The following is a 23,667-nucleotide window of genomic DNA, read 5'->3' on the forward strand; positions in this document are numbered from 1 at the left end:
TCAAAGCTAGCTCGCTGGGCAACCTTTTTGGCAACCTAGGCGAGATTCCTATTGATCCCCTCAACCCCCAAAATTTTAATTTGGCATTAACAGTTTTACATGTACAGGACTTTGTTGCACTATGCTGGATTAAAGTTCATAAATGATCGTTCTTTCCCATAGGATTTTGTGAAAATATATGTTGGGTGGACCTCTGTCCCACTTGGGTGTTCGGGGGTTTGCTCCCCCGCAAGAAAACTTTGTACATTTTAAGGTTAAATGCATCAATATGGCGCTCTTTGACAGCTCAGAATTAAGAGCTTCAACTTCAACCCATGAACTGTGAACATTGAACCAAGAAAAGGCATTGACTTGTACCTGGACATTAAAAAGGGCTCAAACATCTTTTTAGGTATGATAAAGAGTCTTAGTCTACATTACTACATTACATTATCACTGACTCTACACTGAATCTTTGATTTTTAATGGGATGATAGCGAGGCTGTGAGGGACAGACATGCATCTCTTCAATGGGCTGAACTGTTATTTAATGCGTTTTTGGATTGTTCTGCTCATGAAACACTGGAAAAATATATTTTTAAGAAATTTCAGTTGACAAAAAACCTATTAGGTGGTTTATACAGATTTTTTTACAGCGGATGCCACTGGAAAAAGTGATTCCCAAGCAAAAATATATACAGTGACAAAACCTAAGGCAAAAGAAATTTAAATCTACAAGAGGTTCACATGTGTATTCTGGCTATGCCAATATCCAGGCCCAAAAATACAAGGAGTGATCCCACACTCCTAACACTCTCCTTAGGAGCCGTTTTATAGAGTTAGGCTCCTCCCACTTCTGGAACATACCATGTATAAATAAATGAGAATTTTAAAGCAAGATAAAACTACAAATGATATTAACATACAACCTATGCATCACACTATTAATTACAAAAAGTCTAAACATTGCACAGAAAAATGTCTGAGAAATTTAAGTGATTTCCCCTGTGATGTCACTGACAATGAAAGTGCCCTTCCTACTCTTTACTGTCTGTGTTCCTACTGGGCAATCAGAAGCTTTAAAATGGCAGCCGTCACTCACATTTGCCAGTAGAGAGGTGACCCCGTGGGTATAACAGTATTTTATGTGTATATGTTATTGTTACAGGGGAAATAAACTGTTAACATTTGTAAAAGAGTTTGGTGTGGTTTCTTTGACTGTTAAATCATATAACAAAACAAAACATTAAGCATTGAGACAAAACAAACAACCGACAAAAGAAAAGAAAATTATATAGGCCTAATCAAAACCGTGGAGCTAAGCAGAGGGCCTATTACACCACCTAAATAGAAAAATAACCACATCTAGTGTATATTATGTTATTTTGCCGGCATCTAGATTGTATGTGTGTGTGTGTATATTGGTGTGAACTGTTCATGGGTGTTCATGCACTTCAGCAGTCCTTTCAAAATAAGAGTTGTAGTCACAGGCTATCTGTGACAAGCATGTTTTAAGACATTTTTATACAGTACCAGTCAAAAGTTTGGAAACATTACTATTTTTAATGCTTTTGCAAGAAGTCTCTTATGCTCATCAAGCCTGCAGTTAAAAAAAAACAAAAATAAAAAAAAACAGTAATATTATGAAATATTATTACAATTTAAAATAATGGTTCTCATTTTTAATATATTTTAAAATGTAATTTATTTTTGTGATGCAAAGCTGAATTTTCATCAGCAAGTGCTAGTCTTTGGTGTCTTATGATCCTTCAGAAATCATTCTAATATGATGATTTGATACTCAGTTATGATCAATGATGGAAACAGTTGTGTTGTTTAATATATATTTTTTGGAATACTTTTTCAGGATTCATTGATGAGTAAAACGTTAACAGCATTTATTCATAAAAACAGCATTTATTCAAAATAAAAAAAATTCTAACAATATAAATCGTTACCATCACCTTTTATCAATTTAACGCATTCTTGTTGAATTAAAGTACTAATTTCTTAAAAAAAAAAATTTTTATTGTTCCCAAACTTTTGAACGGTAGTGTATATTGTTACAAAAGATTTCTATACTAAATAAATACAGTTTTTTTTTTAACTTTTTATTCATCAAATAATCCTGAAAAAAGTATCTCAGGTTATAAAAAAAATATTAAGCAGCACAACTGTTTCCAACATTGATCATAAATCAGCATATTAGAATGATTTCTGAAGGATCATGAGACACCAAAGACTGGAGTACTTGCTGATGAAAATTCAGCTTTGCATCACAAAAATAAATTACATTTTAAAGTATATTAAAAAAGAGAACCATTATTTTAAATTGTAATAATATTACTGTTGTTTTTTTTGTTTTTTTTTAACTGCAGGCTTGATGAGCATAAGAGACTTCTTGCAAAAGCATTAAAAATAGTAGTGTTTCCAAACTTTTGACTGGTACTGTATGTATATATCAATAAGAAAAACATGAGTCAGGTTCTGTCCCAGCCAAAACAAAGAAACACATGCTTGAATATCATTAGAGCTTTTGTTGGAAATGAACATCTTTAGACATTGTTTTAGGAGCATTAATATAATGTACATATACGCTGAGTTTAAGAAAAAATATAAATGCCACATATTTTATGGCACATAAAGCTCGGCTATAAATAAAAATGTCTTCAATGGTAAATGTATTTTTGGGAGTTCTGATCAAATAAACAGCAGCAAAACTAAGAAATCCCATGTGTTTGTGTGGTGGGAAAGAAGAGTGAAAAACAAAAACACTTAAGTATGATTACTTCACATTTTTTTGCTGTTGTTGTAATCTTTAGTTATATTTAGATAGCTCCCGCTGACTCCTCTCTGTGTCCGTGGGGAAACCTTCATCTTCATACTCATTCTGTGAGTGACTGGAGCATCTCTGCACAGCACAGCAAACCATGCTGGAGATTCAGTTTATTAGAAGTGTGATTGTGTATAAACAGATGTGTTTTTATATTAAAAGGTATTTTTATATATATTATGTATTAATGTATATATTGAGTGCACATGTGTGTTTACTACTCCTAATGTGTGTGCACTAGATATGCAACATGGCATCATGACTTTGCGTAAACATACACGCCACTTTCAAGTCAAAAGTGGCGTGTTATTTATACGCATTTTGAGCTATCCGCGTGTATGTTTACGCCGAAACGAACCGTCATCTTCCGCGTGTATGTCTACGCCAATAAACAAAATCTAATCATAACCATTTCTTAAAACTACGTAGGCTACAATTATAAAGAAAAACAACTGACAGACAAGTATAATCACAATAATTTATTTAATGAGAAAATGTCAAAATCGGTGCCAAAAGTTGTTCACGTGACGATGTGTCGCAGTCCTCTCTGGCAGTGGTTTTGTATATGAGGTAACAAAGCAGAGGTTTTGTATATGAGGTAACAAAGCAGAATTTAAGTTATTAATTCAAATCCATGAAAATGTTAATCCGTCTTCGGTTCGGTTCGCTGCTCTGAGGGCTGCGCGGCAGTGCGCGCTTCATTTCATTTCAAATGTGCATGACGCAATCTGTGACGAAGCAGGCGAGGCGAGAGCCAATGAGCGTTTGATATTACTGCCGTAACCATAGTAACCTGTCATAACACTTCTTGAGGGCGCAATTTTTGAATTTGAATTCATAACAAGCGCGGGGTTTGACGTTTACGGTCAAGATGACGATTACTGGATAAAAGGGCTGAGTTTGGATCTTTTTCTTGCAAATAATGGATTCTGAAGGTTTGGATTACATCAAGCTAATAAAATTGGTGTATTTTGTGAATCGATGTTGTGTTGTAAGGTTATATTAAATTATTGTGATTATACTCGTCTGTCTGTTGTTTTTCTTTATAATTGTTGCCTAGTTAGTTTTTAAAAATGGTTATGGTTAGGTTTAGGGGTAGGATTCGTGGCTCAAACTATGTTTTAATGCCATATTGTTCATAAAAATGCCATTTTCCTACATACCTGTCCATTACGTTTTATCATTTTAATATTGTCCATAAAATGGGTATGTTTAGGTGTGGGAGTACAGTTAAGGGATCTTACATTTATAATCTATACATGCTATTAACCCCAGTGACGGGTAGGTTTAGGGACGGAGTTGGGGTAGGTCATATTTATACATAATGTAACGTTAAGTCAACGGCGTTGATAAACACGCTAAAAAGTGATTATGCGTGTTGATAGCACGCCAAAAATGGAAATCGAATTGGCGTGTCATACATACGCCATTTCATGAGATCAGTCTGAGATATGGGAGAAATGAAGCTTTTCAAAGCTTTGAATCAGTTGAGTTCGCAAAATGATTCACTGTTTCGAATCTCCACACGCTGGCGACTCCTGCTGGTCAAACAGTGTAACTGCAGCGAAAACTCAGAACAAATATGCAGAAAAACACCTTTTTACAAACACACAGCAAATGTTTTATTGAAAGTAAAATCTATCAAATGCAATTAACAAATCATATAATAACATTAAATATAAAGTGTCTGTGTAATATGTGTTCTTTTATCAATTTGTATTGGGCTTGATTTGTTTATTCCATGATAAATAAGAAACTATTAACCACTATTATTCCTATTAAGTTCCTTACGGACTATATATGGAATGTCCTTATGGTAAGTCCCGCCCCCTTCGCTAACCCCGCTGGACCTCAAAGTTGAAAAATCGTCAATGCAAGTGAATGGGAGAAAATAATTATTTTCTGGTCCTGTTTGAATTGTGCCATGAATGTGAACATATGTTGTCTGTGAATTTTTTATATAATCTTTCGTGTGAAGAATGCTACAATTTAGCGGGTAGTAGTTTGATACGGGTAGACTTTGTGTGAGAGCACTTTGTGGACTACAACTCTTCGCTGCTTTCGACGCGGGAATCTGAAGAAAGAACAGCCCATTTGGTTTGAATGGTGACATTTGGGTACAAAACATTTGTTTTGGGGTGACGTCACATAGGCGACATATAGTCTTTCCCGTTATGTCTTTTCCACAACTGCTAGCCAAAGAATCATACCATATACTGTCAAACTCGTAACATGAAAAATTATATAAAAAATTCACAGACAACATATGTTCACATTCATGGCACAATTCAAACGGGACCAGAAAATAATTATTTTCTCCCATTCACTTGCATTGACGGTTTTTCAATCTAGAGGTCCAGTGGGGTTTTACGGATGGGAGGGACTTACCAGCTCTATATGGCTCTGGGTTTAGGTATATGTAAGGTGGGAGAAGTTGGATCTGGATCCAACTCCTCCCCCTGGATTTCGTGTTCTGCAGTGAGGACCAGTGAGAGGTGAGCGGCAAAATTCGCCTTTAGACTAAACCATTTTTTTATGGAGGGGAGAAAGATGAGATGCTTGAAAAACTTTAACTAAATTGCATGTGTTTGCGGTTTTCTTTGAACCCTCAGGCATAAAAGATGACTGTGTAATATGTGATTCATAAGAGTAGGGGTATATAAATCTATAAACAAATAGCATAGCTGGCCCCCAAGTACCCTATACATGAATATCAGTCACGTGACCTCTTACGTCATCCGCTCTTTTTCCAGTTGATTGCCGCCATCTTGAGTACCTACCGAGTACTGTCTATGTGTAGCCGGTAGAGATGCACCGATTGATCGGCTGGTGACCGGAATTGGCCGATTTTCACGTGATCGGCCGTAACCGGCGACCGGCCGGTCAGTCTGACAAATGCCGATTTTATGCCGGGCAAATGCACTCGGGCGCCGCATGATTAACATCGCGCAACATCAGCATCACACGTGCACATGGAGCACATGTAGAAAACCTCGTGAATAGGCCTTTATCACAGTGCGCGTGACGTCACTTCCAACGGCGAGTAGTAGCGTAAACCGAGTTCCGGTCGAGTCTGTAGCAATGGCGGCGAGCACAGCGAGGAATTGTTGTTGCGTTCCTAAATGTTGTAATAGTTCTACTAAACAGCCGTATCTCAGTTTTCATTCTTTTCCAACTGATGAAAAAGTTAGGAAAATGTGGATTCATTCTATTCGGCGGGATGAAGGCAAAAGTTTTGCAGTTTTAAAAGGGAGTACGTACGTTTGCGGGCAACACTTCACAGAATCTGACTACTCGTCAACAGCCGATCGTAAACGCTTGAAACGTGGAGTTATACCGTCCAGGTTTGAATGGAACAACTGGGGGAGTGTTCGCCAAAAACGACCCAATGTACTGGATAAGATAACGTCAAAGCGCCAACATTGCAGTGAATCTGAGGTCAGTGATGAACAGCCTGTTGTCTATTACGGACCCGTCCCACTCACAGACCATGACTACTCAACACCTCCGTGTCCAGATCTATTGGATGCTGCAGCAGAGAGAATTAGAGAGTTGGAGGCAGAAGTGAGAGCTTTGTCTGTCTCCCGCATTCAAATAAATCGATTTTGTCTCTCGGATGACGACTTCCGATTTTACACACGCTTTCCCTCAGAGAAGGTTTTCAGGATTTTCTGGGCATCAATAGAACCATCAGCATCGAACCTTGTGTACTGGTCTAAGGCACAGAGACATGGTCTAGAGACGGTTCCAGGACCAAGCCCTAACAGAAAGCTTCAGCTTATTGATGAGCTTTTCCTTTATTGCTGCCGCGTGTCTGCAGGTCTACGAGAGAAGGTCTTGGCAGATATTTTCAATGTGAGTACAACAACGGTCAGTCGAGTTATCATAACATGGGCAAATTTTCTGTACCTTGTTTTGGGGTCCTTGCCTATTTGGATGACCAAAGAGCAAGTCAGAGCAACCATGCCAGCAAAATTTAAGGAGCACTTCCCAGATGTCCGTGTTATTTTGGACTGTACTGAGATCAGATGTGAAAACCCCTCAGCACTTACACTACAGTCGGAGATGTTTTCACATTACAAAAACTACCCTACTTTCAAAGGCTTGGTTGGTGTTGCTCCATGTGGGGCCATAACCTTTGTTTCACAGCTGTTCACTGGATCCATCTCAGACAGGGAGATAACAAAACAGTCTGGACTTCTGGACCTGCTCGAGCCTGGAGACTGTTGTATGGCAGATAAAGGCTTTACCATAGAGCGACTGCTTGAGAATGTGGGAGCCAGGCTTGTTATCCCTCCATTCAAAAGAGCAGCCCAATTTACAAAAGAGGAGACGAAACGTACACAATCAATAGCCCGTCTAAGGATCGTGGTGGAAAGAGTCATTCGGCGAATCAAAGAAAACCACATCTGGGACTCTACCATTCCTCTCACCCTGACAGGCACAGTGAACCAAATATGGGCAAACTGCTGTTTAATGGCTAATTACCAAGGCCCACTTGATGCAAATGATGATGTTGTATAGAATGTTTATACAGAAAAGAAACATGATTTAATTTGCCATCAATCAAATGTCTGTTTTATAGTTTAATTTGTACAAAAATATTGAATTGTGAAAACTGCTGTTTAATGGCTAATTTTTAAAGGCCCACTTGATGTAAATGATGTTGTATAGAACGTTTATACAGAAAAGAAACATGATTTAATTTGCCACCAATCAAATGTCTGTTTTATAGTTTAATTTGTAAAAAAATATTGAATTGTGAAAACTTGCATTTAATGTTGCAATATGTTTTTAGTAAATGAGCTTAAAAATTGGAATTAATTGTTTTTTATTGCACCACTTTTTTTTTTACATATATATTGACTGCATTGTGACAATTAAAAAGTTGTTACATTTTCTCAGTTGTTACTATTTCTCATTTATTCATTAACAATTTACAGTGAACTTAGTTATGAATAGGCACTATTAAACATTTAAGACAAACAGATGCTCAACCAAAATAGATATTTGAAGAACCTTTAAGAGTAGCTTACCCGAAAATGACAATTATGCCATAATTTGTGGCATAAATATCATTTTTGGGTAAACTGTTCATGTAACAGTAAACAAATCAACATCAGCACTATTTTAAGCACATCAGCACTCTTAAGAGTTAATAAATAATATATATATATATAAATATATAGATAAATAAGATATAAAATCTCTATATATGATCTATATTCTTATATCATGTATATATATGTATATTGTGCATCATGTACATCTAGGATGGCACGAGGGTGAGTAAATTATTGCATTTCATTTTTGGGTGACCTTGACCTTTAACAATAAACAATCATCACCAGTATTAGTTTAACAACTCCTAGAGTTAAAATACACATTCATGTATGTATAAAAGAAAAAAATGTCTACTTTGTCCCTCATTAAGACAATTAAACTCTCATCTCTCCAGATGCGCTGAATGGTTATGTCTGTTTTGGTATTTGTTATAAAGTCACACCAACTCAGTCCTGTTACTGCAAGCTGTCCCTGAACTTGCCAGTAGTATTTGTGGCTTTCCTTTAACTTAGCTTGACCGTTGACAACTTTTATGTGTGTCACCTGAGAAATGTCATCAACGTCAGGACATTTTACCTCTGCAAGTCCAAAGGGAGGGTTCTCAGTAGGGTCGTAGACTCTGCCATCAGGGCTTGTGCCAAGGTGTGGCGCATCAAGATGTATAACAAACCCACACTGTAAAACATTGACATTCATCATACTAGAGTACTGAAATAGCACTTCAGGCTCAAGATCAAGTCCACGCTTCATTGCAGGAGTCTGACGAACCCCTCTGATGATTCGGGCAGCTAGTGCCTGGCTAGTCGACTCTCCTCTGACATGACACACCTCACGGAATCTACTGGATGTAATGCGTGGTGTACGCATTTGGTTCCATAGAGCAGACTGTGACTGGTCCCGTGTGTCTTTTTCAATTATTGTGCTTAGTTCTTGAGTGACTGCCAAGCTTTCTAAGAACAACATATCATGGAAATTCGGGACAAATTTAAATCTTCCTTCAAAAGTATACCCATCCAGAGGAAGCGTAGGGAAAGCAGGGGCTTCTGCATGTTTGACAGCATCCCTTGATGACTCAGCAGGGCACTGATAGGACAGCAAAGAACCTTTGGGTACCAGGCCAAACTTAGACTCCACCAGATTCATCTCCGACAAGCCATGCAGAACCTTGCAGATCAGTGGCTGAGGCCTGACACTTCTTAAAGACTCCACAGAAGAGAGCAGCAAATTATTGGGAAGGGGACCTAAAAGCAAAGCAAAAAAAAAAAAAAAAAAAAGAGAATAGAATAGAATAGAAATAATACTTTTAAAAGTCCTTTAATTTGTACATCTTTTTGCTAGACATAAAATAATGTAAATGTAATCACCTGTGTAGGCCCTGTAAAGAGTGGACTTAATACCACTTCTGCTAGAGGTTTTTGGCTTCCTCACAAGCAATCGATCCACTGCTTCAGGATGGATTCCCTGTTAAAAAATAAAAATTATGTTATTATTGAGAGCATGTTTATAAACTTTGAAAGCTTAATTTTTCTAAATAAAATAAGAGTTTGCAGCAGTGGACAGCTAGAAAGTCAAAACTTGTTTTTTTCATGTCCTTGGAGCAATGAAAACACATAGGACAAAAATACTGTCTGAGATTGTCATAATTAATGCATAAAATAGTTAATAGCTGTTTACTATACCTGAGTCCTGGGCCTGTGCCAAGTCTGTAGAGTGCTTGTGCTGGGTATAGTGGGTGGTACCGTCTTAAGTTTCATCATGCTGTAGTGTGCACTCTGAAACAGCAAGCCAACCAAATGGTTGCATAGCTCTTTCCCAGCCACACAGGAACAGCAAAAAGTACTGATGACAGGAGGATTCTCGTCGACTTTAAATGAAATCTAAATAAATAAAACATTATATACGGTTTAAAATTAGAATACAAATGAAACATTAACATAAATTGACTGCAACAGCAGTCTAACAATTTTCATTTGAACACTTTTTCAAACAAACTGCAACTGCAGTTTAACCCGCTACAACCGTAGCAACTATAAACACAATCAAATTTGTGTCCTCGAACTGGACCTAACTAAAGTTCTGAAACCTGAACAGGTAACCTGAAGAGAGTGTGGCTCTTCGTTTTTCCTCATGGACCGGTAACACTGTGCCCTGATAATCACCTCACTATCTACAACATCAGATACTGTATTGCACAAAAACAGCATTATAATCACACTACCATATCACAGCAAAATAAAAATCGTTTTTTACTTGAAAATTGTATCGGTTTGCGTATTTGTAAGACAATCATGGTTTAGCCAGCTAGGTAGCATGTTAGCCATTTCGAGAGAATAAACAAACGTTAAAATGAAACTTACCTTCATAATTGAAGATGTAGTTTTCAAAGAAGAATTTATATCCCTTCTCAAATTTGGACACTTTCGTTTGTGAAAGATTTTCCACAATCGTGTAAACGTTGGTGATTTGGGGAAGATCCCGCAGTGATATTGAAAACCTTCGCGCCGCCGCCATTGCTACAGACTCGACCGGAACTCGGTTTACGCTACTACTCGCCGTTGGAAGTGACGTCACGCGCACTGTGATAAAGGCCTATTACGTCCGTTCAGACTGCAAGCGCGTATTTTTTTTGGCGTGCATGTTAATCATTGAGTGCATTCACAACGGAAGCAGGAGCAGCGCGTGATCGTCAAGCAGGAGCGTCGCAAGCAGTGAAGCGCGTGTTTCGGCGCCGAGTCTATTTGCTGCACTGCTCACGCTCAATTAAAGGGAAAGCACACTTTTGATGGAAAATAGCCTTATAGGGTTTCACAAAAAAAGTGCCCAAAATGCACAGAATTTGCGTGTTTTAACAAGAACTGGAGTAGGCTATGTCAGAAAAGAAAACAAAGACTAATATTTATAGAAAATGTACCCATTTAAACTTGTTTTATTATTCAGTTTGTACAAGTGATTGCAATAGGCCTGTGTGTGTGTGTGTGTGTGTGTGTGTGTGTGTGTGTGTGTGTGCTTTGAGAAATATCTTAATACTGCAAGGCTATATTTATTTTATTTTTTATTTATATATTATTTTATTGCCATTCCCTGTTTTCATACAGACGTTTCGTTTGCTAAATACATGTGTATATATATATATATATATATAATTATTGGATATTGAATGCGAAAAGGAAATGGTTCTTCCACAACACTGCACTTTAGATGTGTGTGAACTATGCAAATTGTAAAATGTTTTATTACAGAAATGATATAAAATAAATATTTGTGTGTGCTGTAAAGTGGTTAGAAAAAATGAAATCGGAATCGGCTAAAATCGGTATCGGCAGGTCAAACCTAATGAAACATCGGAAATCGGAATCGGCCCAGAAAATTGTAATCGGTGCATCTCTAGTAGCCGGTTCAGGCTCGCGTGTCTCTGTTACTCGGCTACCCCTCTGCGTTGTGTTGTGTTGTGCAATGAATAAAAACTGGAGTCCAATTGCTGGTTCAGAGGTTCTTTATCTGCCTGCATGCATGAGTTGGAAAATGCAGTGATTAATATGTTGCATTCAAAGAAGTGCATTTAGTCAGCCTTCTCCACGCTCTGCTCAGACCTCCCGCGGACTGAAGCGAGTTCACAATGCACATTTGCAATCTCATTTACAGTAATAAAGAATATAAAGAAAATAGTAATAATTAATATCACATCAGGTGTATCAACAGTCAGAGAAATAACACAATATATATTTATATCTATCTCTAAATATACATTGTCACTAACTAATCTCATGATATACATCTTTAAATCACCCACATTCCAGCATTTTATATAACCAATTCGGTTGAACACATATAACAAAGAGATCACAAAAACAATTCATAACCATACCTGCATGCATGAGTTGGAAAATGCAGTGATTAATATGTTGCATTCAAAGAAGTGCATTTAGTCAGCCTTCTCCTGTCAAACATTTGAACATAGAAAAAATATCAGCAGACACGCTTCACAGGCCAACTTTCACACTAATGTTAACATACAACACCACGTGAGACTGCATTCACTCGGTTAAACTTTCACTTATGCAGGAAAAAACATATTCAAGAGGGAAGATCACATACATGTGCATACTCATTTACATTTTAACAAAACCGATCACTTAATTGGTGATTATTTTCACTTATAACACTCTTGTGAACGGGAGTGCACACAATACATACCTCGCTCTGCTCAGACCTCCCGCGGACTGAAGCGAGAGCGCGCGCAACGCGCAAATGACGTCACAACTGCGACGAACGCAAAACTCATAAAGACATAAAAAAATAATAATTTTCTTCTCTCTTCTTACATGCATATGTAACAGAAAAATTAGGATTTTGTGTGAATTTAAAATAAAACACAAGTTATAATTAATACCTGTTACATTTGCGGTACTGACAAACCTATTATTAACAGGCAATTATAATTATATCACATGGAACCGATCCAACCGATATAGATATCATTCCACAAAGTGACGATGTCACTGACCATTACATGGTAACTTGCATATTACGTACTCCTGTAATATATCATGCTGCGCCGCGTTATCGATTAGGCAGAACAATCCTTCCATCCACCATAGATAATTTTTCAAACAGCTTATCGGATCTGTCTCAGCTGCTCAGTGAACCCAAACAAACAGATGAACTTGAGGAATTAACTAGCACTATGAGCACCATTCTCTCTGGATCATTGGATATTGTTGCGCCCATTAGATTAAAAAAGGTCAGAGAGAAAAGTAAAGCACCATGGTACAACAGTACTACGCGTGTTCTAAAGAGAGAAACCCGTAATTTAGAGCGTAAATGGAAACAAACCAACTTAGAGGTCTTTAGAATCGCATGGAAAGACAGTATGTCACGTTATAAAAAGGCCCTAAAAGCGGCCAGGGCTGAGCATCTACGCAAACTAATAGAAAACAACCATAACAATCCTAAGTTCTTATTTAACACCGTGGCGAGACTAACAAATAAACAGATGTCTCCTGAACAAAGTATTCCATTACAGTTTAGTAGTAATGATTTCATGAAGTTCTTCACTGAGAAAATAGAAAACATCAGAACCACAATTGTAAACGTTCAATCCTCAATCGCGCCTTATAATTCAGCCTCAATTATCACGCCGCAAGAACAATTACAGTGCTTTTCAACTATAGAACAAAAAGAGTTAAATAAATTTATCATTTCCTCTAAAACAACAACATGTTTATTAGATCCCATACCAACTAAACTATTGAAAGAAGTGTTACCTGTAGTGGAAGAGCCTCTCCTCAATATTATTAACTCGTCTTTATCTTTAGGTCATGTTCCAAGAACATTTAAATTGGCAGTTATAAAACCTCTCATTAAGAAACCACAATTAGATCCGAATAATCTAGTAAATTATAGACCCATTTCAAATCTACCTTTTATGTCTAAAATACTAGAAAAAGTTGTGTCCGCTCAACTGGGCTCTTTCTTACAAGAAAATGACACCTATGAAAAGTTTCAGTCTGGATTCAGGCCGCATCATAGCACTGAAACTGCGCTCGTTAAAATCACAAATGATTTACTTTTAGCTTCTGACCAAGGCTGTATCTCAATATTAGTTTTACTTGATCTTAGTGCTGCGTTCGATACTATAGATCATACAATACTCTTAGATCGACTACAAAATTATACTGGTGTTCAAGGACAAGCATTAAGCTGGTTTAGATCGTATTTATCTGACCTCTACCATTTTGTTTATTTAAATGGAGAAAAATCTATCATAACTCCAGTAAACTATGGAGTGCCGCAGGGATCTGTGTTAGGCCCTCTATTATTCTCAATATATATGCTGCCACTTGGAAATATTATAAGGAAACATGGAATTAGTTTCCATTGTTATGCTGATGACACTCAAATCTATATTGCATCACGGCCAGATGAAAACGCTAAATTATCCAAATTGACAGAGTGTGTTAAAGATATAAAAGATTGGATGACGCATAATTTTCTTTTATTAAATCCAGACAAGACAGAGGTACTACTTATCGGTTCAAAAAACCACCCACAAAACCTCTCACAATACAACTTTAACATAGTAGGATGTCCTGTTACTTCATCCTCTACAGTAAAAGACCTGGGTGTTATATTAGACTGCAACCTGTCTTTTGAAAATCATATTTCATATGTTACAAGAACAGCCTTTTTCCACCTTAGAAACATTGCTAAGCTACGTAATATGCTATCAGTTTCTGACGCAGAAAAGTTAGTTCATGCATTCATGACCTCGAGACTAGATTACTGTAATGCGTTATTAGCCGGTTGTCCTGCATCCTTAATAAACAAGCTACAGTTAGTCCAAAATGCCGCCGCTAGAGTTCTAACTAGATCAAGAAAATATGATCATATAACACCGATTTTATCATCCCTACATTGGTTACCTATAAAGTCCCGTATTAATTACAAGGTATTGCTACTGACTTATAAAGCCCTAAACGGCTTAGCTCCAGTCTATTTAACCGATCTTCTATCGCCCTATAATCCATCGCGCTCTTTAAGATCACTAAATTCGAGGCTTTTGGTCATACCTAGGATATCCAGATCCACCAAAGGAGGGAGAGCATTTTCACATTTAGCACCAAAACTCTGGAATAGTCTTCCGGATACTGTTCGTTGCTCAGACTCACTCTCCCAGTTTAAAACTAGATTAAAGACGCATCTCTTCAGCCAGGCATTCATATAATACTTTTAATCCTACAGTTAAATCCGACCTCTAGTTCATAAACGCCAGAGGAGAACTGGCCCCCGACTGAGCCCGGGTTCTCCCAAGTTTTTTTTTTTTTCTCCATTAGGTCACCTGATGGAGTTTTTCGGTTCCTTGCCACTGTTGCCTTTGGCTTGCTCAGTTGGGGATATTTGGGGATATTTAATTGAATTAATCAATCAACGATACTATTGATCAGCATTACCGAACGTAGACGTTCCACTAGAAACAAACATTGATGTATTGTTCTAATTTATTACTGTGAAGCTGCTTTGATACAACCTGTGTTGTGAAAAGCGCTATATAAATAAACTTGACTTGACTTGACTTGACTATTATCTCAAGTCTTGTTAGAAAACAAACAAAAAAAATAACTATTCTTGAAACATTATTTGAATTCTTTTTAAAAAATTATTGTATGGAATAAAATAGCTCCTGCAGCAGGTGCATTAGCACAACAGGTAGCATAAAGCTACATGACACAATTTAATTGATTAATATTACACTTTTACTTTAAACTCACTTTAAAACACCATCGAGTATTTGTATCATATTCCGGTCGCGGTTTAAAATGGTTTCAAGTCAAAAAAATATTTTGAAATATGTTATATTTAACATTTTATATGAAGCTATGGGCTATCCTTACCTAGCATGCATACTGTAAACATTCTTTATTCATATGAAAATACCCCAATCGCACGAAAATCACACACAAATCACATATACTTCAAACCGTGCATTTATTAGCTTCTTGTTTCAGGTGAAGAGATGTTACTTTAGCTTTGTTATCACGGATGTCAGAATGTGGAAGTCATGCAGGAGTCAAGACCGCGTCAGGCAGAACAGAAGTGTGATTTTTTTCCCCCCAAAACCACTTCAGCGGAAATCCCGCCCTGCAGCTGATTCTAAAGTTTTCATTGGTCATGTCAATCACTGTACTGATTGCCTACAACAAACACTGATCCCTAAACCTGTGCTGCGTTCCAGTCCACTTTTAGACACGCACTTGCGAACTTCCCTAAACACTTCCCCTCGGGGGAATCCCCGCCGCCATTTTGAAGTGCGTTCCACTTCGTGAAGTGGACGAGGGAAGTTTATATCGACAGACCCTCGTTCCCTCGATTTTGACCGAGGGAGCGAGTCTACTTCATATGTACACTTCAGGTATCTATATGTCCCACAATGCAGTTTGATTGTGACGTCACCACAAATCTCGTCTAATCACCACCACAACAAACAACTCTATGATATATTAATTATAGATTTTTTTCATTTAAAACAACCCACACACACCTATATACATTTGGATGCTACATTAAACAAATTCGTAGAGGGAAAAAATGTAAATAATAAATCAACTCTTTAGCTGATTCCAAGTGATCAAGGGCTTAGGGCGTTCCAGTTCAGCCCATTGCAGTTTCCGCCAGTAGTGGGCACTCGTGCATCGTAAGCAATGACGTACATCCGAGTGAACGAGATGGAGGGAAGTTAGCAAGTGAAGGGCATGACAATTTTGGACTGGAACGCAGCACTAGAGCCATAGAGAGAAAGAGTTGCGACACTCTTTGATGTCGCCGCTATGGCTGTCACGTGGTTCATGTAAGCCCCAATAGTTCCAAAACACACGCTGGCTGTCATGTTCTTCTATGGGACAGACAGCAGCGATTGCATTATTGAACGGTAAATATAAAATAAAACACACACCCAAGTACTTTTTCAGCTGTTATTGCATTATTGCATTTTGTTAATGTCAGTTTTGCATTTGGAGATAAGTTTTAGACTATATTTTTGGAGGGAAAAGCTTAGTGTTCATGTTCGCATGGGTAGTAGCACTGGCTTTAACTTAGCTTTTCCATTATCATTCATCTGATGATGGACGTCTCATGATATTTATTTTAGTACAACTGGGCTGTATTAGGCTACTGATTCACATGATTTTGCTTATAAATTCCGATTCAGCCATTAGCTACCTTTGATCGCTTAGAAGCTAGCTCACTTCTTCTGATGAAAGTGGCCACCCCCAGGACCACAACGTGAAACATGATCATGTTAAGACTAAGAATATAATTTTAAGATTAAGCCATACACATATTATCAAAACTATAACAGATTAAAAACGAATTTACGCTTTTATGTTTGGGTCTAAGTGCAGAGTGAAGATTTTTCTCTATGGCTCTGGGTTAGTGTACAGAGTAGGCTAAGAGTAAGGGTAGCTGTAACTCAATCCAAGTAACTTAAGTTACAAGTGTTTTGTTAGTGAATTGCTTAAGTTACAGCTATTGAGAGTTGAGACATCAATTAAGCATGGCTGATACAAAATGAAGGTTTTCAAATAAAATACGTTTTATTAAACAATGACAGACAACAAAAAATGTGTGCTTGTGTGAGTGTGTGTGAACAAGAGAAAACAAAAACCAGGGGCAGGTGATCCATGAAACAGACAGGTCTGGTGATGGCCATAACAATCCTAGCTGTATTGATTCTGTCATATCTGATGGGAAAAGCATATTCAAGCAGTGTTGGGGAGTAGTTAACTACAAGTAGCGACGCTACTAACTTAACTACATTTTTCAGTAGCTTGGCAGTAGCTCAGTTGCTTTTTAAACAGTGTAGCTTTTCCAGTAGCTAACTACTTTTTGCAGCAAGTAGCGGTGTAGCGCGAGCAAAAGCTACATTGCGTTTTGTCGAGCCTGCGCGAATCAGCGCGATGCAAGGATATTCTTCTTCTTGTTAGATTACAAACAAATTTTTTGCCATTACCGCCACCTGTTGTTTAATCACGCATCTTGCGGCTAACGGTTCACTGACGTACAGAAGTGGGTTGACACACCCATATTATCCATGATGGAGCAAGACGTGGCGGCAGATTTGGAGGATGGAGAAACAACTATCGTTAATTACCCATGGCCTTATTTGTCCAAGTTCATGTCTCTCAAAGAAACGACAAGTAAAGGTTACACTTTTGTATGCAATCTTATTAAGAAAATGTTCTACATGCAATTTACGTTGGATGTATATTTTGTTCTTGCAATGTTGTATTTGTTGCAATTTTGCACTTTTGACAAACAGTCTGAGATATTTGAGTGTTGTGTGTAATAAAACAATACTCTTTGAAATCATAATTGTATTGCATTGTTTTAAACACAAAATATTTTACTTAAAACATTCCTCCGACACTTATTCAGTTATTTATAATATACGTTGTTCAAAAAAATCAAAAGTAGTTTCAATGTAGCTAGCTACTTTTTGATAGTAACTTGTAGTGTAGCTAACTACTTTTCCAAAAGGGTAGCTTGACTGTAGTTTAACTACTTTAACTTACGAGTAGCTTGTAGCTTGTCAAACTACAGTTTCAGAGTAGCTTCCCCAACACTGTATTCAAGTATTAGGAATTGCCCACTCAAGTTTTAGCAAACCAGGCACAGAGGTTGTAAAACGCCTACCCAGTTGGAAAACGCCCCAAAATTGAGGAACGCCCTTTGTTGCTCTGCAGAGACCTCATTCTCGATTTTTTCCCCCCAAACCACTTCAGCGGAAATCCCGCCCTACAACCGATTTCATTGGTTTAGGTTACAGTGACGGGTAGGTTTAGGAGTTCTAATTAATTTATTAATTTTCCTTATTATTCACCGTTAAAACTTGATTTATGTTGTGTTGTTAACACACACACAAAATGAAAATAAAACTAATGTAATTATAAATAGTTGAGTAATAAAGTCATTTTTTATACTTTTAGCTTTTATGGTTTACATTTAGAGAAAAATTGCATGCAGGTAGGAGGAGAGATGATAAAATATAATACACACTCACAGGCTATTATATACAAGATCTGTATCTTATAACATAAGACCGGAAAATTTGGTTTATGAAAGAATTCCATATTAAAGATCTCTCAGTAGTTTAATGTAACACTTTTTAAAAAATTTATTTTTAAGAAAATAGGTACTGTAGCCTGTATTTTATACACATATTTTATTTTGACATACATGTTGTCGCGATATCGACATAATAGTAAAAATCAAGAAGAAAAAAACATGGAAAAAACGAGAAATAATAATAACGCATTTCCGCTTCTGAAAGGGCTTCCGTACGAGAAATAATAATAACGCATTTCCGCTTCTGAAAGGGCTTCCGTACGAGAAATAATAATAACGCATTTCCGCTTCTGAAAGGGCTTCCGTACGAGAAATAATAAAATAATAACGCATTTCCGCTTCTGAAAGGGCTTCCGTACGAGAAATAATAAAATAATAACGCATTTCCGCTTCTGAAAGGGCTTCCGTACGAGAAATAATAAAATAATAACGCATTTCCGCTTCTGAAAGGGCTTCCGTACGAGAAATAATAATAACGCATTTCCGCTTCTGAGAGGGCTTCCGTACGAGAAATAATAATAACGCATTTCCGCTTCTGAAAGGGCTTCCGTACGAGAAATAATAACGCATTTCCGCTTCTGAAAGGGCTTCCGTACGAGAAATAATAAAATAATAACGCATTTCCGCTTCTGAAAGGGCTTCCGTACGAGAAATAATAATAACGCATTTCCGCTTCTGAAAGGGCTTCCGTACGAGAAATAATAAAATAATAACGCATTTCCGCTTCTGAAAGGGCTTCCGTACGAGAAATAATAAAATAATAACGCATTTCCGCTTCTGAAAGGGCTTCCGTACGAGAAATAATAATAACGCATTTCCGCTTCTGAGAGGGCTTCCGTACGAGAAATAATAATAACGCATTTCCGCTTCTGAAAGGGCTTCCGTACGAGAAATAATAATAACGCATTTCCGCTTCTGAAAGGGCTTCCGTACGAGAAATAATAATAACGCATTTCCGCTTCTGATAGGGCTTCCGTACGGTTTTGATTGGATGGTTGGAAAATGCCTAGACCGGTTTGAAAACGCCCAATAATTGGGAAACGCCTTCTTGTTGTTCCGCAGAGACCTATACTTGAAAAAATCACGCCATGCAGAAGAAGAGGCAGGATAATGGTTACGTTGAACCATGTGAGATGATTGACAGCTGTACAGCAAATGAGCGCACGCTGAGATCATAAATGATACAAATCAGGAAGAGGAGACACATCTCGCTGCATTGAGTGCATTCGCTGTTTGAGCTCTTCAGATCGCATAATTCAGTGGAAAACGGATAGAAATGTAATTCTGTATGACGAAATATTTTACAAACGTGATAATTAATCATTATTTCTCAAAAAATGCGCACCATTGGACTAATAGCCCTGGCGGATACTGTATATTGCATGTATTTGAACACAAATAAACCGGAGAAGACGTGAATGAATGCTTTATGAGTGATGATTTCTATTCAAAATAACGAACGTTACAGATTAATGTTATGTTACATTTATGTTATATTTATGTTACCGTGTTGTGAAAGCATAGCTAGCTAATTCCTTTGCGACTGACATCGATCTTGCCGAATCAGGTACTCAAGATGGCGGCAGACAAGTTTTAGAAGTGAGTGACGTCAGTGAAGAGACGTTGGTGACATCATAGATATCATATATAAACGCTAGATGTCTTATGGCGCAGTCACTTCCGGCATCATCGTTCGGCCATCTTGTCACAGTGCTCTGTGCATTAAGGTGAATGATCAGCACGCACACATATCCTCTTATCTCGCTGAAATCTTGACGGATTTACAAACGGTTTGGTTTCTTTCAAACGTTATTAACGTGGCTATAATTCCGAATGCTTGAACATGTATGTTATAATTTTTCATATGTATGCAGTGTCATAACTACATCTCTGACGTTTATAACAAACCAAACCGTTTGAAAATCGGTAGAAAAATGAGCAAGTTATGGTTATTTAAAAGTACATGCACCATTGAAGTAGTGAGCGAGTACACTGTGGCAAGATGGCCGCCACGTGCGGACGTCGACCTCCATTGGCCAGCAGTGCGCACGAGACATCTAGCCTTTATATATGATATCTATGGGTGACATCAACTGATATTCCTGCTGTCACATGACCAAGACCGTCACATTCGACCAATCAGCAGCAAACGTGAAGAGGAGCGCATAGCAGGTTAGGTTTGTTTGCCCCTGTACACAGACACTCCCTCTAGTAGTTGGAATTTGGCATCATTTTACTGTCTCCCTCTCAGCTGTGTGATGTGATGAAGACTGAACATTAGACCCATGCAGAACTATTACCATGTAAGTTTTCATATTTTCAAATATAATGATAGCTTGTGTGTTTTTGTGTTCTTATACCCCAGTAGTTTTGTCTGTTTGTGGGAAACTCAACCTGTTGATGTTAAGGAGAGTCAAAGACAGTCTATGTTGAATTTTTCAGTGTATATATTAAGACAATTATTTTTATGGTTTACGTTTTATAGTAGGGTTATTAATATAATTGTATGTTTTAGCATGATTACTCCAATTGGTTGGTAGCTGGGAAATTAACTTAAATTTTTTATTTATTAAATATAAATTCATACATTAAGTTCTTGTTAAAGAGACTCAAGAAGGAATAAAACGGTTGAAATCTATAAAGTTTACTAAATGACAAAACAGAGAGAACAAAAATAGTTAGATAGAGAGGGAGGCTTATATCCAGGGCTTCCAATGCAATGCACTTGTACATAATGATTAGGGATTTGGGATTATTTTCATAGTCGATTAATCTGTTGAATATTTTCTCGATTAATTATAGAGAAATTATAGGCCATTATAGCCTGTATTCTTTGCTTGACCATCTAAATCATCCAATGACCATCTAAATCTCTGTCATTCCACTATACAAGAGTAATCCATCTATTATCTTAAGTCTTGTTAGAAAAATAAATAAACCAACAAAAAAATAACAGTTCTTGAAAATTATTTTTTTTAAATGATTGTATTGGAAGCTCCTGCTTTAACGTTAGGTGCATTAGCTCAACAAGTAGCCTCAAGCTACATAACACAATATCATTTATTAATATTACACTTTTACTTAAAGCTCACTTTAAAACAACATTGAGTATTTCTATCATATTCCGGTCGCGGTTTAAAATTGTTTCAAGTCAAACAAAGATTTTGAAATATGTTATATTTAGCATTTTATATCAAGCTAGGGGCTATTCTTTACTAGCATGGTATGTAAAGGCTATGTACGGAACTTTTTTAAGCGGAAAATGTATTATTTTCAAATATATGCATTTATACACATTTATAGTGTGCATATAAACAATTTATGTTTAAATACAATTATGATTACTGTAGGCCACTATATGTAGCAGGGCATTCAGTTACATTTGAAAGGACAAAAAAAGGTGTATTTCATTAACTTTGCCAGCTATAAAATCTTTTTTTTTTTAAATCTAGCATTTCCTCACGTTTTACCACTGATTTTTAGTGACAGTCGATATGCATCACTGGCGATGACAGTCCCATCCGCCATTCACTTTCTGAAACTAAAACTAATATCCTCCATCTTGTTTGGCAGCTAAGCTAAGCTAACAGGCGCTAAGGAGCCAGATGTGAAGTTACGACAATGGCGGAAGGTGCTCAATATGATATGGAAGAACAGGATTTCGTAAGTCTGATGCTCGAATCAAATGTCCGTGGCGACCTTTACGAGCCGTAATATAGCGAAGAGCAGCGGAGGCCGATGGAGGAGCAGGAGGCAGAAGACCTGAGGCGGACGAGGAGCCCGGACTGGCTCGAGCTGGGGCGGACTGGTGGTGCCTGTGCTCTCACTGTTCGCCTACGGACACACAGATAGAGTCTGTCCGCTGCAAAGAATTACAACGATGCCAATTTCTCCTGGACGAAATCTCTGAATCAGACGAGGACACGGACGTTTGTGTCGTGGACCATCCCTTTCTCGCACCGCATATGTTCTGACTGAACATCCCGCGACCGCGCAATAATTCACCATTTCGAAAGAAATTCAAACGAGGAGTAATTCACTAATGAGTTCGCCAACTAACTAGACATTTTAGGTGTGTTCGACATCGGCTGCGGCTGGATGCACCCGATCTGCGAGAGTAGCCGCGTGCAGGCGGGGAGGAGCTGCAAACGGAGACGTGAAGTCGGACACTTTCTGGTTCCCGTAGTGACCGCTCACGTGGTGTTTGCATACTTTACCACAGCTGAAGTGAAGTAAATGCAATATTTGCCTAATAATGCACAGATGTTTCAGAGACATTTTCATTCAATACTTTATGTACTGCTTCATACAGCGTCTGTTTGAACAAGAATAAAGTTCAACATAAGCAACTATCAATGAAGTGGAGTCTACGTTTTTTAAGCAGTTTTAATTTGATAAACATGACACAATATAGCATGACAACGACATGAAAAGAGTGTTCACTGTTATAATAAACTGATTTGAGAGCTTTAGAGGAACTAAAGGTGTTCGAAATAAACACGAAACACACGTGATCGTTGTCATGCGGTGAATCCAAGCGGCAACCTCCCCGTCTCTCTCTTGAAACCAACACGGAAGTGAGTTAAACTGCAATTCATTGACTGGCCGCTTGGCCTGGCTGCAGAAGTGAGTCAAATCTGTATCTCCCTCATGTTAAAATTACCAACTTTACAACAGAAAAAAATATGTTTACAGCCTGGATCTCTATGTGGCTTTGGTCTATAAAGCTAATTTTGCCCTTCATAACAACTGTGAGGGGGGTGAATTATTTTATAACTCGTCCGTTTAGTTGATTAATATTTAAATTTAAGGGTGTGGCCAGTGGCCCCTTGAGTGACAGATGGATTGCCGCTGTCAGTGCTAGCCGTTTGTCTGCTGTTTACTAGCCGTCACTTCACCTCAGCAATGTTAGCTGCTGAACTTGCCATCTCTGCAGTGTTTGTGCTTTTTTTCGGGATTATTTCATACAATTTAATACTTGGGTACAAAGCCCACGTCTTTGGATTCCGTCGTTATCGTTCGAGAGAACAACCAGCGCTGTATTTCAGTTGTTTTCCTCCGTGAACCTGCACTAATGGATGTCTGACAATTTCGTTGCTTTTTGGGGTTTTCAAATTTAAAACGTCAATAAATGCTCGTTCGTTCTGCTCTCACGGAACAGATGGATTATA

General features: G+C 37.7%; 3 protein-coding genes across 3 annotated transcripts in view; 1 reads left to right on the forward strand and 2 right to left on the reverse strand.

The window, feature by feature from the left end:
* LOC308697127 (uncharacterized protein) overlaps positions 1–23,667 on the reverse strand; it is a 377,069-nt gene that overhangs the window by 309,862 nt on the left and 43,540 nt on the right. The gene's annotated exons all lie outside the window — the stretch shown is intronic.
* LOC308697126 (uncharacterized protein) overlaps positions 1–23,667 on the forward strand; it is an 874,503-nt gene that overhangs the window by 20,056 nt on the left and 830,780 nt on the right. The gene's annotated exons all lie outside the window — the stretch shown is intronic.
* LOC308697146 (uncharacterized protein) lies at positions 5,884–10,569 on the reverse strand. The gene is made up of 4 exons (XM_081376276.1): positions 10,234–10,569; positions 9,556–9,753; positions 9,241–9,337; positions 5,884–9,117 (listed from the first exon to the last, which is right to left on the reverse strand). Exons 1-4 carry the CDS (start codon positions 10,237–10,239, stop codon positions 8,171–8,173), a joined length of 1,248 nt encoding a protein of 415 aa, XP_081232402.1. The 5' UTR covers positions 10,240–10,569; the 3' UTR covers positions 5,884–8,170.

This window comes from Scardinius erythrophthalmus, assembly GCF_964197995.2.
Source record: "Scardinius erythrophthalmus genome assembly, chromosome: 10".
Classification (NCBI taxonomy): Eukaryota; Metazoa; Chordata; class Actinopteri; order Cypriniformes; family Leuciscidae; genus Scardinius; species Scardinius erythrophthalmus.